Source organism: Panthera pardus, unplaced genomic scaffold (genome assembly GCF_024362965.1).
Source record: "Panthera pardus isolate Hobbes unplaced genomic scaffold, ASM2436296v1 HiC_scaffold_6, whole genome shotgun sequence".
NCBI classification, from domain to species: Eukaryota; Metazoa; Chordata; class Mammalia; order Carnivora; family Felidae; genus Panthera; species Panthera pardus.
Genome location: NW_026526991.1, coordinates 42495392 through 42510199, shown reverse-complemented (window position 1 = coordinate 42510199; position 14808 = coordinate 42495392). Strand labels below are relative to the sequence as shown.

Genomic DNA, 14808 nt, shown 5'->3' with positions numbered 1-14808 from the left:
GACACTAAGAAATGGAAAGACATTCCATGCTCATGAGTGAGAAGAACAAATACTGTTAGAATGTCTATACTACCCAAAGCAATCTACACATGTAATGCACTCCTAATCAAAATACCAACAGCAGGGTGCCTGGGTGGCTCAGTCGGTTAATCGCCTGACTTCGGTGCAGGTCATGATCTCATGGTTCATGGGTTCAAGCTCTGCATCAGCCTCTGTGCTGACAGCTCAGAGCCTGGAGCCTGCTTTGGATTCTGTGTCTCCCTCTCTCTCTGCCCCTCCCCTACTCACACTCTGTCTCTCTCTCGAAAATATATAAAAATTTTTAAAAAATTATAAGATTGCTAGTATACATGTGTTGCGTACTAATAATTAAAAAAATATGAACAGCACTTTCCAAAAACTAGAACAAATAATCCTAAAATTTGTATAAAACCACAAAAGACCCCAAATAGCCAAAACAATCTTGAAAAAGACAAACAAAACTTGAGGCATCACAATTCCAGACTTGAAGTTATATTACAAAGCTGTAGTAATAAAAACAGTATGGTACTGGCATAAAAATAGACACATAGATTAATGGAACAGAACAGAAAAACTGGAAATAAACCCACAAATATATGGCCAATTAATCTTCCACAAAGGAGGAATGAATATACAATGGGAAAAAGACAGTATCTTCAACAAATGCTGTTGGGAATACTGGATAGCTAAGGAAGATAAAACTGGACCACTTCCTTACACCATATATGAAAATAAGTTCAGAATGTATTAAAGACCTAGATGTGAGACTTGAAACCATAAAAATCCTAGAAGAGAATACAGGCAGTAAGTTCTCTAACATTGGTCATGGCAACATTTTTCTAGGTATGTCTCCTGAGTCAAGGGAAATAAAAGCAAAAATAAACTACTGAGACTACATCAAAATAAAAAGTTTCTGCACAGAAAAGGAAACAATCAACAAGGTAGTCTATGGAATTGAAAGGCAATCTATGGAATGGGGGAAGATATTTGCAAATGACATATCCAAGAAAGGGTTAGAATGCAAAATATATAAAGAACTTATGCAACTCAACACCCCCCCCCCAAATAATCCAATTAAATGGGCAAAAGACATACACAGATATTTTCCTAAAGAGGACATCAAGATGGCCAATAGACATATGAAAAGATGCTCAAATCACCATCATTGCAGAAATGCAATGAGATATCACCTCACACCTGTCAGAATGGCTAAAATCAAAAACACAAAAACAACTAGTGTTGATGAAGATGTGGAGAAAAAAAAAAAAACGCTCGTGCACAGTTGGTGGGAATGCAAACCGGTGCAGCCACTGTGGCAAACAGTTTGGAGGGTCCTCAAAAAGTCAAAAATAGAACTACCCTATGATCCAATAATTGCACTACTGGGCATTTACCTAAAAAATACAAAAACACTAATTCAAAAGGATACATGCATTATTATGTTTATTGCAGCATCATTTACAATAGCCAAACTATGGAAGTAGCCCAAATTTCCATCAATAGATGTACTGATAAAGAAGAAGTGGTATAAAATACAATGTAATATTATTCAGCCATAAAAATGCAATCTTTCCATTTGCAACAACAAGGATGGAACTAGAGAGTATAATGCTAAGTGAAATCAGTCAGTCAGAGAGACAAATAACATATGATTTCACCTATATGAAATTTAAGAAACAAAACAGATGATCGAAGAGGAGAGAGAGAGAGAGCGAGCGCGCGAGAGAAACCAAGGAGCAGACTCTTAAGTATAGAGAACAAACTGATAGTTACCAGAGAGGAGGTGGGGGGGGGGTGGATGAAATAGGGGATGTGGATTAAAAGTACACTCAGTACACTGAGTAACGTATAGGATTGTTGAATCAGCATATTGTACACCTAAAACTAGTATAACACTGTATGTTAACTCTACTGGAATTAAAATAAAAAAACTTAACAAAAAAAGAAAAACAAGATTAGATGATTTGCTCTACTGGATATCAAGACTTATTATAAAGCTCCACTAGTTAAGGGGGAAAAAATGGACAAATATATCAACAAAACAGAAAAGAAAAAGACCCTTGCATGTATGGACTCAATATTCAACAAAGTAGGCAATAAAAACAGTAGGAAAGTTCATTATGTTGAATCAATGATTCTGAGTAAATTAGACATCCACTTGGAAACAAAATGGAATTCTAACTCTTTACTTTCCACCATACATAAAATCAGTTCCAAGTAGACTGTAGATCTAAATATGACAGACTAAACAATAAGATTTCTGGAGGACAACATGCTCGTGATCTAGGCTATATAGTGGGAAAAAAAACCACTAACCAGTAGGAAGAAATGAAAAATTTGGATTAAAATTAAAAACTTCATCAAAAGACTTTAAGAATATGAAAATAGGGGAAGATATTTGGAAAATGCACAATTAATAAAGGGGCTGTATTTAGATTATGATGAACTTATAGATCAAGAAGAAGAGAATAGGCAACAAAATAGAAAAGTGAGCAACAGACTTAAGCAGGTTTTCACTAAATAAGGTATTCAAATGACCATAAACACACGATGACCTCATCAGTCACTGGGAAAATTCATTCAGTTTCATATTGTGGCACCACTACAAACTCATCAAAATGGTAACATTTAAAAGGTTGACAACACCAGGTGTTCACAAGGACACGGAACAATGGGAACACTCACACAGACTGCCGGTGAGACTGTAAATTGGCAAAACCATTTTGGAAGACTATTTGCCATTATCTACTAAAGTTGAAAATGTGCAAAACCAATGACTCAGTGCTTCCACTTTTAGATATATACCCAATATAAATACATGCTCATGTGTAGCTAGAGATGTATACCAGAATGTTCCAGATGTATACCAGAATAGGAAAAAAATTCAAAACATCTCAAATGTTCACCTATGGTACAGTGGTAGAATATGTGATATATTCATGCAGCGAAATAGTATATGGCAATAAAAGGGAAGTAGCTACAGCTGTATGCAACAATAACTTGAATGTCATAAATATAATGTTGAGCAAAAGAAGCTGTGCACAAAAGAGTGCATACTGTAGACTTTCAAAACAGGCCATTTCTGAAGGCAGCCTGTATCCAATGACTGGTCCATGCTGGACACCAAAGGACGCAACTCCAGAGCTCCCCACTGAATAAAATGAGGCCTCGGCTGTGACTGCCACCCAGCTTCTCCTTCTGCCCCAGTGTTTCTCAAATTCAGCAAGATTGACATTTTGAGGGGGACAATTCTTTGTCGGATGGGCGACTTTGTGCATTAGAGGGTATTTAACAGTATCCTCGGCTTCTACCCACTAGGTGCCAATATATTTCCCCATGATGCTAAATATATCTCGGGGTATTAAATCTGCCCCAATTGAGACCCATGGTGAAATCCTGTCTCCTTCAACCTCCACAGATGTTGATCCTGAGAACATTCCCCAAGAAACTTCCTGCATGCAAATCATTCAATCTGGGGCACACCCCGATGAGTTCTGTTCATTTAATAAACCATTTACACATATGTTTATTGGTAAATTGTACCTGTGCTATGTAATTATACATTATACATTATAGAATATAATTATAAAACAAAAACAACTGAAGAGGAGATAAAATAAATGTAATTAATAGTTCTAGCGTTTTCCCTGCTCCCCAAAAGAATGTTCATTGGTACCTCCTAGAAAGCCTGAACCATACAGTGGAGACCAATGCCCTGGGAGGGGGGAGGGAACAGCAAAAGGAATGTACGTAGAGGATTAGTCTTAGTAATAACTCTCTGAGGCAGGGAAGAAAAGGAGAGAAGAGTTAGAACAAAAACTTAGGGGGGCAGCAACAGATATATGAAAAGGTACTCAACATCACTCATCATCAGGGAAATTCAAATCAAAACAAAATGAGATAGCACCTCATGCCTGTTAGAATGGTTATTAGAATGATGTGGAGAAAAGGAACATTTGTGTACTCTTGGCAGAAATATTTACATTGGTATAGTTACTATAAAAAACACAGACGATGGGGTGCCTGGGTGGCTCAGTCAGTTGAGTGTCTGACTTCAGCTCAGGTCATGATCTCACGGTTCATGAGTTTGAGCCCCACATTGGGCTCTGTGCTGACAGCACGAAGCCTGCTTGGGATTCTCTCTCTTCTGTCTCTGGCCCTCCCCAGCTCATTCTCTCTCTCTCTCTCTCTCTCTCTCAAAAGAAATAAATTAAAAAAGAATAAAACTAGCATATGATTTAGGAATTTCACTTCTGGGAATTTATCTGTAGAAAACACAAACTCTAACTTAGAAAGATATATGCACTCCCATGTTCATTGCAGCATTATATACCATAGCCAAGGTATGGAAACGACCTGTGTCCATCAATGAATGGATAATGAAAATGTGGTGTGTGTGTGTGTGTGTGTGTGTGTGTGTGTGTGTGTGTTGTCTGTGTATACAATAGAATATTACTCAGCCATTAAAAGGAAGGAAATCTTGCCATTTGCAACAACATGAATGGGCCTTGAGGGCATTATGCTAAGTGAAATAAGTCACAGAGAGTAAGACAAATTCCATATGCTCACTCTTATGTGTGGAACCAAAAAACAAAACAAAAAAACTGAGCTCATAGATACAGAAAACAGATTAGTGGTTACTGCCAGAGGTGGGATGGGAGTGGGCAAAAAGAGTAAAGGAAGTCAAAAGGTACCAACTTCCAGTTATAAAATAAATTAAGTCATGAGGATGTAATGTACAGCACGGAAACTATAGTTAATAATACTATATTGCATATTTGAAGGCTGCTAAGAGAGTAAGTCTTAGAAGTTCTCATCACAAGAAAAAGAAATTTGTAGCTGTGTGATGAAGGATGTTAACTTGTCTTATTATGGTGTTCATTTTGCAATATATACAAATATCAAATAATTATGTTATATGCATGAAACAAATATAAAGTTATATGTCAATTATAATTCAGTTAAAAATTAAAAACTTTGGGGAATGATATGGTGATGTGTAGCAAGATAGGAAAAGCAGTCATTTTAGCAAGTATATAAAAGGGACGTGTGGCTAAACATGTCTGATTATGTCTACGAGCTACCCACCAAAATTCCTATGAAGAAAATGCAATGAAAGTTTAAAAGCTGGCTAGAGCAGTAAAAGTAAAGATCAAATCATTAATCAAAGGTCAGAGGGAATTTCTTTTAATTGTATCACTGTTGGATCAAAAGATAAGTTCTTGACTTTCATAACATATTCTCTTCTAAACTGAAATTAGTTCTTCACCTATTTTAAGTGCATATTAATATAGCCTCATGCTATTAGGAATAAAGAGACATTATTAGAAATTCCTGCAGAAACCCACAAATAATGTAGTGAGAAATTTCATCCCATTTTCAATCCATTTTAGGTAGAGTAGTAAAAACAAATGGCATAGAGGTTTCGAAAAATACAAGTACTAACGTTGAACGTAGCTTCTTTTTCCTCTGCATTTTCATTTAAGGCCTAAGTTTCTTTTTTTTTTTTTTTAGTTTTTTATTTTTAAATTTTTTTTTTAACGTTTATTTATTTTTGAGACAGAGACAGAGCATGAAAGGGGGAGGATCAGAGAGAGAGGGAGACACAGAATCTGAAGCAGGCTCCAGGTTCCGAGCTGTCAGCACAGAGCCCGACGCGGGGCTCGAACTCACGGACTGTGAGATCATGACCTGAGCCGAAGTCGGACGCTTAACCGGCTGAGCCACCCAGGCGCCCCAAGGCCCAAGTTTCTAACCTCTCCTAGAGCTTTTCCTGAGAGAGCTCCAGAGTGATGATCCACAAGTTCTCAAGACCAGGTCCCTCAAAGATGACATTCTGGGCTGAATTTTACCCTTGCCCCCAAATTCATATGTTGAAGACCAAACCCCAGTACCTCAGAAGTGACTGTATTTGAAGGCAGAGCCTTTAAAGAGGTAATTAAAATGAGGCCATTAGAGTGGGCCCTAACCCAATCTCACTGGTGTCCTTATAAGAAGAAGATATTAGGACACAAAGAGACATGGGGGGTGCACGCACAAAGAATGGATGACCGTGTAAAGAGGCAGTAAGAGGGCGGCCACCTGCAGGTTGAGGAGAGAGGCCTCAGAAGAAACTGAACCTACTGATTTTGGACTTCCAGCACCCAGAACTGGGATCAATGTTTCTGTTGTCGAAGCCACCCAGTAAACAGTCTGTGGTATTCTGTTCGGCAGTCCTAGTAAACTGACACAGAGTGGGAGCTGCCTGCTTCCGTGTTCTTTTTTTTCAGTGTAATTAACATACAGTGTTATATTAGTTTCAGGTGTACAATATAGCAATTCAACTATTTTTTTAAGTTTATTTATTTTGACAGAGAGAGAGAGAGCACACACAAGCAAGGGAGAGGCAGAGACAGGATCCCAAGCAGGCTCCACACTGTCAGCGCAGAGCCCAAACTCACAAACCGTGAGATATGACCTGAGCCGAAATCAAGAGTCCATTGCTTAACTGACCGAGCCACCCAGGCTCCCCACAATTCAACAGTTCTATACATTACTCAGCACTGCTCAAGCTGCCTCAGTGCTCTTGATCAATGCATCCCTCAAATTCCACAGCAGATTTGGAAAACTTACAAAAACAAACAAGCAAAAAAAAAAAAAAAAGAAAAGAAAAAGAAAAACTTAAGGGTAACTTGATTTGAACTTTTTTTTTTTAAGATATACCAAAGTGGGGTAGGGGGAACAGGTTGATAAGCTTAACTACCTGAAACAAAACAGTCACCAAAAAACTAATATTTATTGTATTATAAAATTTATTGTATTGTATATTGTAAACTTATTGTAAAAAATTGTAAGGAAAACTAAAAAATAAATAAATAAAACAGGAAAATTATTTAATCTCCAAAGAAATCTTAAAAATCAACTTTATGCCAGTAAAATGTAAACCTTAGATAAAAGTGATATATTCCTAGAAAAATATAACTTACCAAAGCTAACTCTAAGAAGTATCTTGTATGTATCATAACCATTAAACAAATTGAATCAACATTGTAAAATCTACCTACAAAGAATAAATCAGCTGAAACAGATTTACAGGTGAATTCCTACCAAACATTCTGAAACCAGATCCTTCTAATCTTATAAAAATTCTTCAAGAAAATTAAAAAAGAGGAAACATCCTCCAACTCAATTAGTAAGAAAAAGCCAAAGAACATGAGAGGTCAAGTTACAGAAGAAATGCAAAGAACAAATAAACGTATCTTAAAAGATCCATTTGCACTAGTAAGCTAAAATTCAAATTAAAACCATAATTAGATGGAATTTTTGCTTCTCAAATTTAAAGTTATTTTGTGGGTGTAGCATGCTGAAGATGAGAAAGAGAACAAACTGTTACAACTTACATGGAAAGCAACCAGAGAAATTTGTCAATATGTATTAAAAGCCTTTTTTAAAAAGAGGGGTTCTTTAAATACAGGGATTCTACTTATAGGAATGTATTTTCAGCAAATCATCCGAAAAGTGAGCAAATAGGTATGTTTATTATAATAGGATTTAAAAAGAGGAAAAATTGATTAAAATTATATTCATATATGAGAGAATGATTAAATGTATTCTAGTAATCCATTCAGAAGGGTGGTTTGCACCATATAAATATTACATTTTCAAAGGATATTTAGTGAACTAGGAAAAAATATAATGATACAATAACAGATAAACCCAGCAGAATACGAAGCTGGAGATGAAACATAATCCCAAATTTGTATGAAAAATACTCAAGAGAAAGACATGAATGACATCAAAACCTTAACAGAGGTTATTTTTATGTTCAAAGAACATAGGATATTTTTAAAATTCCTCTGTGGCTCCCAAGTTTTCTGCAAGTACATCTCACTTTCACGATCAGAAGAAAAGCAAATATTTTTTAAGGTGTCAGCTGCACTTACCTACAGGGTGAAATGTTCTAATTAGAATAGGGGTGGGGCAGAAAGAATGGAAAAAGTTGGACTTAACTACTGAGAGAATACTGAGGGAGATTAAACAAGAATCTATAGGAAGCACAAAATATTTGTAGGTAGATATACACAGATTTTAATCTTGGTTCAGCCATTCATTAGATGTGACATCCTTTGGAGCTGCCTTCCCTATAGGCTTATTCGCAGGGCTCTTACCTCAAATAAATAAGCTTATATATTTAAAATGCTTAGCACAATATCTAATAGAGAGTAGGTTTTCCATAAAACTTATATCCTGCCCCTAATACCTGAAAATTATCTTTCAATCTCTTAGTTTTGATCTCTTGCCTAAGATCAAGTTGATGTTACCTATATTTCCACTGTGGCCAATTAAAACTTAGTTCCATAAGGCCCTCTCCTTGTAAGGCAAATTTAAAATGACATTCGGCACAGCTAAATACAAAAATACGTCTCCTTCCGGCATAATTAGCTGAGAGGAAATAATTCATTCAAAGAGGACTAAAAACTATATTAGCTGAATTGACAATTATTTGATCTTACTAATCATTTCATTTAAAAGTCAAACCATTTATACATGGAGACAATGTGAGTCAATTTACTAATTAGATAACATCCTAATTATCCATCTTGTTGTCCATCAGTAATTTTTAATAGCACCAAAAGATCCCCTATTGTTGTGAAAGGCAAAATAAGAAACCTTTTTGCTGAATTATTTCATAAACTGTTCTTTCACGTTCTTATTGTATTTAAGATTAGGAATAGTTTCACAGAAGTATTAATAGAATCAATAAACAGTGATAAGTAATCAGTATTTGCTGTCGATAATTTTTTGTATTGGTTTTATGGAGTTAATTATAAAGAACTTGAGCAAACACCAGGCACTATGTTTCTAAAATATCTGGCTTGTTTAACTATACACAAAACAGTATTACACATTTACACATAAATATTTTAGATTAAGACCACTGTTTGTAGAATGACTTTGACCAGCCTATATTTCTACAATTTTAAGCAAACATGCTTTGTCAGGAAACCTTGAATTAACTGAGAAAACATCTCAGTGTGAGGAAAATGAATTTTGGTTTTGGGGGCATTATGTTCTGTTTCTCTCTATCACAAAGCCAAAGAATTGAGCAGCGATGTTTGCCTGACTGTTCTTTTCAGCTGAATGGAATGGAAAATTACACAAAAATTAAACAAAGAAACTGCCTGGACTTTCTCAGTTGCTTGGAAGTGGAAGTGTTTATTCAAGCATTTACATGGTGGCCCTGGTTCACGGTCCCTTGATTAACATAAACTTTCCAGAGGTGTAAGAGAAGCAGCTGGCGGCATACGCTTTCTTCGCTCTGTCCCCGCTAACCTCTTCCATCTGGCCCAGGCTCTTGGAACAGGCACCCAACAGATCTTGTGGCTTCCACTTTTGTCTTTTCATGATCCGTTCTCCACACACCATCAGAACCATCTTTTTAGAATATGAATTAATTTCTCTCACTTTCTTACTTAAAATCCTTAGAACAAAATCAGAACCCCTAACTGTGGCCTACAAGGCCCTACAAGCTCTAGCCTCTGTCTGCGTTCATCTTCACTCCTCCCCACTTGTTCGCCGAGCTCTACCTGTATTTTCTTTTTTAATGTTGCTCGAACACATCCCATTCATTCCCACCTCAGGACCCCTGCTCCTGCTAGTACCTCTGCTTGGAATATATTGCCCTGAGACTTACCCATTACTGTTTTGTTGTGTTGTTGTTGTTTTTCATTCTGCTCTCAGGTCAAATACCACCTCCCCAGAGAGATGTTCTAAAGCCTCCCAATCCAAAGTGCAACAGCCTTGCTGCCCAGTTATTCTCCCCCAGGCCTGTGATTTTTTTTTCTCCCTAACACTTGTTGCTCGCTGACATTATTTTGCTCATTTGTTTTCTTGTTTATGGTCTTTCTGCACCTAACTAAAATTTCATCTTCATAAAGGCAAGTACCTTGTTGATCATATTCATTGCTGTTATCCTTAATATCTAAGATAGTGATGAGCACACATTCCTTAGTCCATATATACTTGTGACGTGAACAACGTCTGTGCAACACATCAATTGGGATTTTTTTTTTTTTTAATTTGCAACAGAAACTGACTCTAGCCAATTTAGGCAGAAAGGCATTTACTGGAAGGATATCTCATGGCTCACAAAATAGCAAGGATAGCTGGAGAAATAGGCTTAGAAACTAGGCAGGAACCACGGCTAGAGGGTTCCTCTAATGGGTTTCGAGGGTTCCTCGAAAATGACACTGAGAAGTGACCAGAACGATGCCATCCTCGGCCCTGCTGGTCAAAGCCACTGGACACTCTACCAAAGTTTTCCTCCCCATCACTGCTCCTGGATGCTGGTCGCTGTTGCTTCTCACCCTCAGACTGAACCCTCCAGCCTGTGCTTCTTTATTTCCTCTTTTCCATGCTTAATTTCCTTTAGCAACAATCTCAGCCACCTGTCTACAATCATAGTTGAGGGTAAACTATGAAAAAAATAGCCTTTGAAACTTTAAGGTGGGTCTTATCACCATCAAATAAAAAAAATGTGAGAAGCAAATCATTAGTTTTTATATTTTACGATTAACCATGGCCTGGAAATACACTGATCTTGCTATACCCAAAGGAGGTCTTGCAATTTATTCAATAATCATATATCGAAGGTCTTCTATTTCCTCTTTTGATAAACAGTTACGGAGTCAGGGAATGGTTATAGAAAGGTGACTGCAGTCTCAAGACTGGTTATAATTAACCCCATAAAAATAGAGTGCTGCAAACCCTAATGGTCTCAGGTATCTATAGTTAGCTTTCAAACATTGATGAAAGGACATACCTCCACTGTTAGGCCAAGGGTTCATAACCACATGATCTCCCTTTGTGAGAACTCATTCACAGCTGAGAAGAAGATTTGGGCTCTAGATCCAGATGTTGCACACCTTCATTGGGTGATTATGGGCAGGTCTCTAAGCCTTGGTTTCCTTACCTATAAAATGAGAATATTAATAAAATTATAATAGTCTTCTATCACTGCCACACATGATCATACCTCAAAGAATAGAAGGTATACAAAATACATGTAAAATGTCAGTATTATACATAACAAGACTCTATTGCAATTGAGGGCCATATCTATCCTAATCACAAGAGCTATCATTTATCTTTGACTATGTGTTCCAAACATGCACAGCCCCTCATTCTCTCATTCTGTCTTCCCCTGTCAACCTGAGCACAAGCATCTCTTGTAGGTTTCTACAAGGTCTGCTGGATCCTCTCAAGGACTCTCTCCTTTCTTAGCCTCATGCTTCCAAAGGTGAGATTTCAGCTAAACTAGCACACTCTTGGTCTCCCTCCCTAGAAGAAGAAGGATTTATTTGATTGGTGAGTTTTGGGTAAGAAGTGACCCTCTTCAAGACTGTTAAGCACTAATAAGTCATTTTTGCCCTATATATTATGTTGGTCGTTTCGTCCTATATTTGACAATATCTTTGCAGGAAATGAAATTCTCATTATACTGTTTATTATCTATATGCATGATTTCATTTATTGTAAAATCTTAGATCTTGGAGACTTGATTTGTTCATGTTATGCCTGGCTACATAACCTATGGAATATTTTATGTACATTAATTCTAGGCAAATTTACCCTTAGAATATTTTAGCAGCCCTACCTTTATTCATAATCAAAGAAATAAAGACTTTCCACTTATGAACACTTTAAAATGTGCATTCATTTTAACTTGCTAACATGATAAAACATGGGAAATGTGATATATAAAGAATAAAACACAAGTCATGGTGCTTACAACACAAGAGAAGCACAGTGGGCAGATTTTTTGTAAAGGCTCAGCTCAACAGGGAATTGAAAAAAGAAAACACAATGTCTCTGCCCTGCTCAGGGAAGCCTCGCCTTTGTATGCTATTTCCTGGCAGATGAAAAGGCAAAGAGCAGCTCCAGCCTGCATCGCTTCCCTGGGATTTGAAAGAACAAAAGAAAAGCAAACACTCCTCTGCTTCCAAGAATGACACTTAGGCAAGAATAGTCTGTCTTTTCTTTTTGTTTCTTCTTTCTTCCTTTATTATTAAACAAAAAAAAAGATTAGTGATGAAGTAGGAAATCCTTTTTAAAATTATTTTTGTTTTGGGGTCAGAGTTTAGCATTTTTTGGGAAAATTACAGCAGAGCTCGTTTTGTTTCCCTCCTTTGAAGTGTCTAATGCAACATTTAATTGTTAATGCCCAGGCAGCTTTTGATTCTTTCAGGGTGCATTGGAAATTTCAGATCTCCAATTTCTTCAAGTTATCTATATTATTAACTGAGTGTTCTTGGTCAACACTGATTGCAAATGACTTCCTTATGTGACCTAAAACGTCTCAAAGCCTTATTCCTAGGACTTCAACTCATTTTATATGTCCACCCCAATGATGGACACTGTGCCATGACAGTGAGCTGCTGCTAGGACAGACTCAAAGCCTAATAAGAGTATTATGGTGCCACGGTTCTGACCTCAGTTACTGTCAGGGCTCTTGGACCCATCAGGGTTAAGTGATTTGAGACATGTCAATGGATGGCTAAAATCACGCCGAAGTGCTCGGTCCCAATCCACAGTGAGACAGCCGCTTCCATTTCCACTTCTGTCTCATGAACCTAACTCTAAATAGCAGGACATGTGCAGGAGCCACATTCTTGTTCAATCCAAAAGACGCAACCAACAAAATTGTATTTGGCTACTGCATTTAGTACCCTCATCCTCTGAATGCTGGCATGTTGAGACAGGTCCTGCTCTGTGAAAGCCTTTATTTATGTTTCTTCCTGACAGTGGGAATCAGACATCGAGATGAATCATCTAAAGACAGCAGAATCTTCTTTGGAAGTTTTGTTAATTACGTCCACAAATGCTTTTAAGAGAGAGTGCACAGCCTGAATTGGATGCTCTTGACCCCTCATGTCCTTATCATTCTATTCTTACGGGTTTGCTCCTAACCCTCTGGTTATTCCCTTTTTGTATCTTTCTGGGCTCTTTTTCTTCTTTCCTTTATTGTGGGTACTGCCTAGGCTTCCATCCTTGACTCTCAGCCTTTCACATGCTATACTATGATTCACAAACCAAACTGCTTCCAGGGATCTGAAGGTAGCATAAATAACTGAAGCAGGCTGTATGTGAGAAAAATAATGTGGTTCTCTTACTCTCTGATACAGTGAAGAGCTACCTTTTCTTTTATAAGGAAATATCAACAACAGAAAGAACACAAGCACAACCTTAAACGGCAGCTGATATTCAGTGTCAGGGAGAATAACATGTAGAAATGCTTGAGTGTGAGGGGTACTAGGAGACGGCTGCTTCTCAGCTACAGTTAATGTCTGGTAATAGGTAATATTACCCATTAATATTACCAAAAAATTTTCACTTGTCAAAAGAGTTTGGACATCCAGATTCTTTTATTTAAACTTCCATATGAAATCTCCGATATTTAAAATTTTACTCAAGCATTGCATGTGTGTATGCCAGAAATGAGTATGCCGGCCAAAGAGAACACATCTCCGTGCCAAATACGGTCAGTGGGTAGCCAGTTGGCATCTCCTTCTCTACAGATTACTAAAGGCAGTGGTTTCCAAACTGCAGAGCACAACCTATTATTGGATCATGGAATCAAGCCTAGTGGATTGCAAGTAGCATTTTTAAGTGAAATAGAACTGCATAGAAGAAAACAATTAAAAATGATAAAATAGGCATGTCTGGGTGGCTCAGTCAGTTAATCATCAGACTCTTGATTTCTGCTTATGTCAGGATCTCACAGTTCATGAGATCAAGCTCCATGTTGGGCTTTGCGCTGACAGTGTGGAGCCTGCTTGGGTCTCTCTCTCTCTCTCTCTCTCTCTCTCTCTCCCCCTCTGCCCCTCCCCCACTTGTGTGTGCACATGCACCCACACTCTCTCTCAATTAAACTTTAAAAAACAATAAATTATATCACATTTAATAAGGAAAAGCATTATTACAGGAAACATACATACACATGCATCTGTGTGTGCGTGTGTGTGTGTGTGTGTGTGTGTGTGTGTGTGGTGGGTCACTATTAAAAAATCTTTTTATGACTGTGTTCAAAAGTTTTGAAGGTCACTGCCCAGGTGATGTTATTGCACTTCTTTACCTTCCGTTGTAACTTAAATGCTTAAATGATTGTGAAATGTGCATCTGTATGCTAGATTTTTCTCTTGAACTTCACCCACTTATTTTTAATTATCCACTGGGTATTGTCACTTGGATAATCCACACGTCCCACAAATGCAGTATAATAGAACGATTAAAATAATGGGCTTCATAGTGACATGGATTTCATTTCAAATCTTAGGATTTCTTAGCCTGTTTTCTCATCTTTAAAATCAGGATAATTGAGGGTGGGTGAGCCTGGGTGGTGCAGTCTGTTAAGTGACCAACTTTTGATTTCGGCTCAGATCATGATCTCATGGTTTATGTGATCGAGCCCCATGTCAGGCTCTATGCTGACAGTGCAGGGGTTCTCTCTCTCTCTCTCCGTCTCTCTCTGTCCCTCCCCTGCTCACACTCTCTCTTTCTATGGAAACAAATAAATAATCATTAAACAAATTAAAAATAAAGAAAATAAAGAAAATAAAATCAGGATAATTGAACCATCTGAATAAGGTTTGTAAGAATTTGTCCTTAGAACAGTGCCTGTGCATACAAAATAAACAAATACTGCTTGAGCACCAAATATATTCCAGGCATCGTCCCAGACACTAGAGATTGATGAAAGAACAGCTCTTCCATAATTAATGCCACTTTCCGGTAGTTTCAGAAAGGAAG

At 37.4% G+C, this 14808-nt stretch overlaps 1 protein-coding gene across 1 annotated transcript in view; it reads right to left on the bottom strand.

Moving 5' to 3' along the window:
- KRR1 (KRR1 small subunit processome component homolog) overlaps positions 1-10862 on the bottom strand; it is a 114351-nt gene extending 103489 nt beyond the window's left edge. The window contains exon 1 of the mRNA XM_019455145.2: positions 10823-10862. Within this exon, the coding sequence (XP_019310690.2) occupies positions 10823-10847 (25 nt within the window). The 5' untranslated portion in view covers positions 10848-10862. The remainder of the gene's footprint in view (positions 1-10822) is intronic.
- Positions 10863-14808: the final 3946 nt, after the last annotated feature.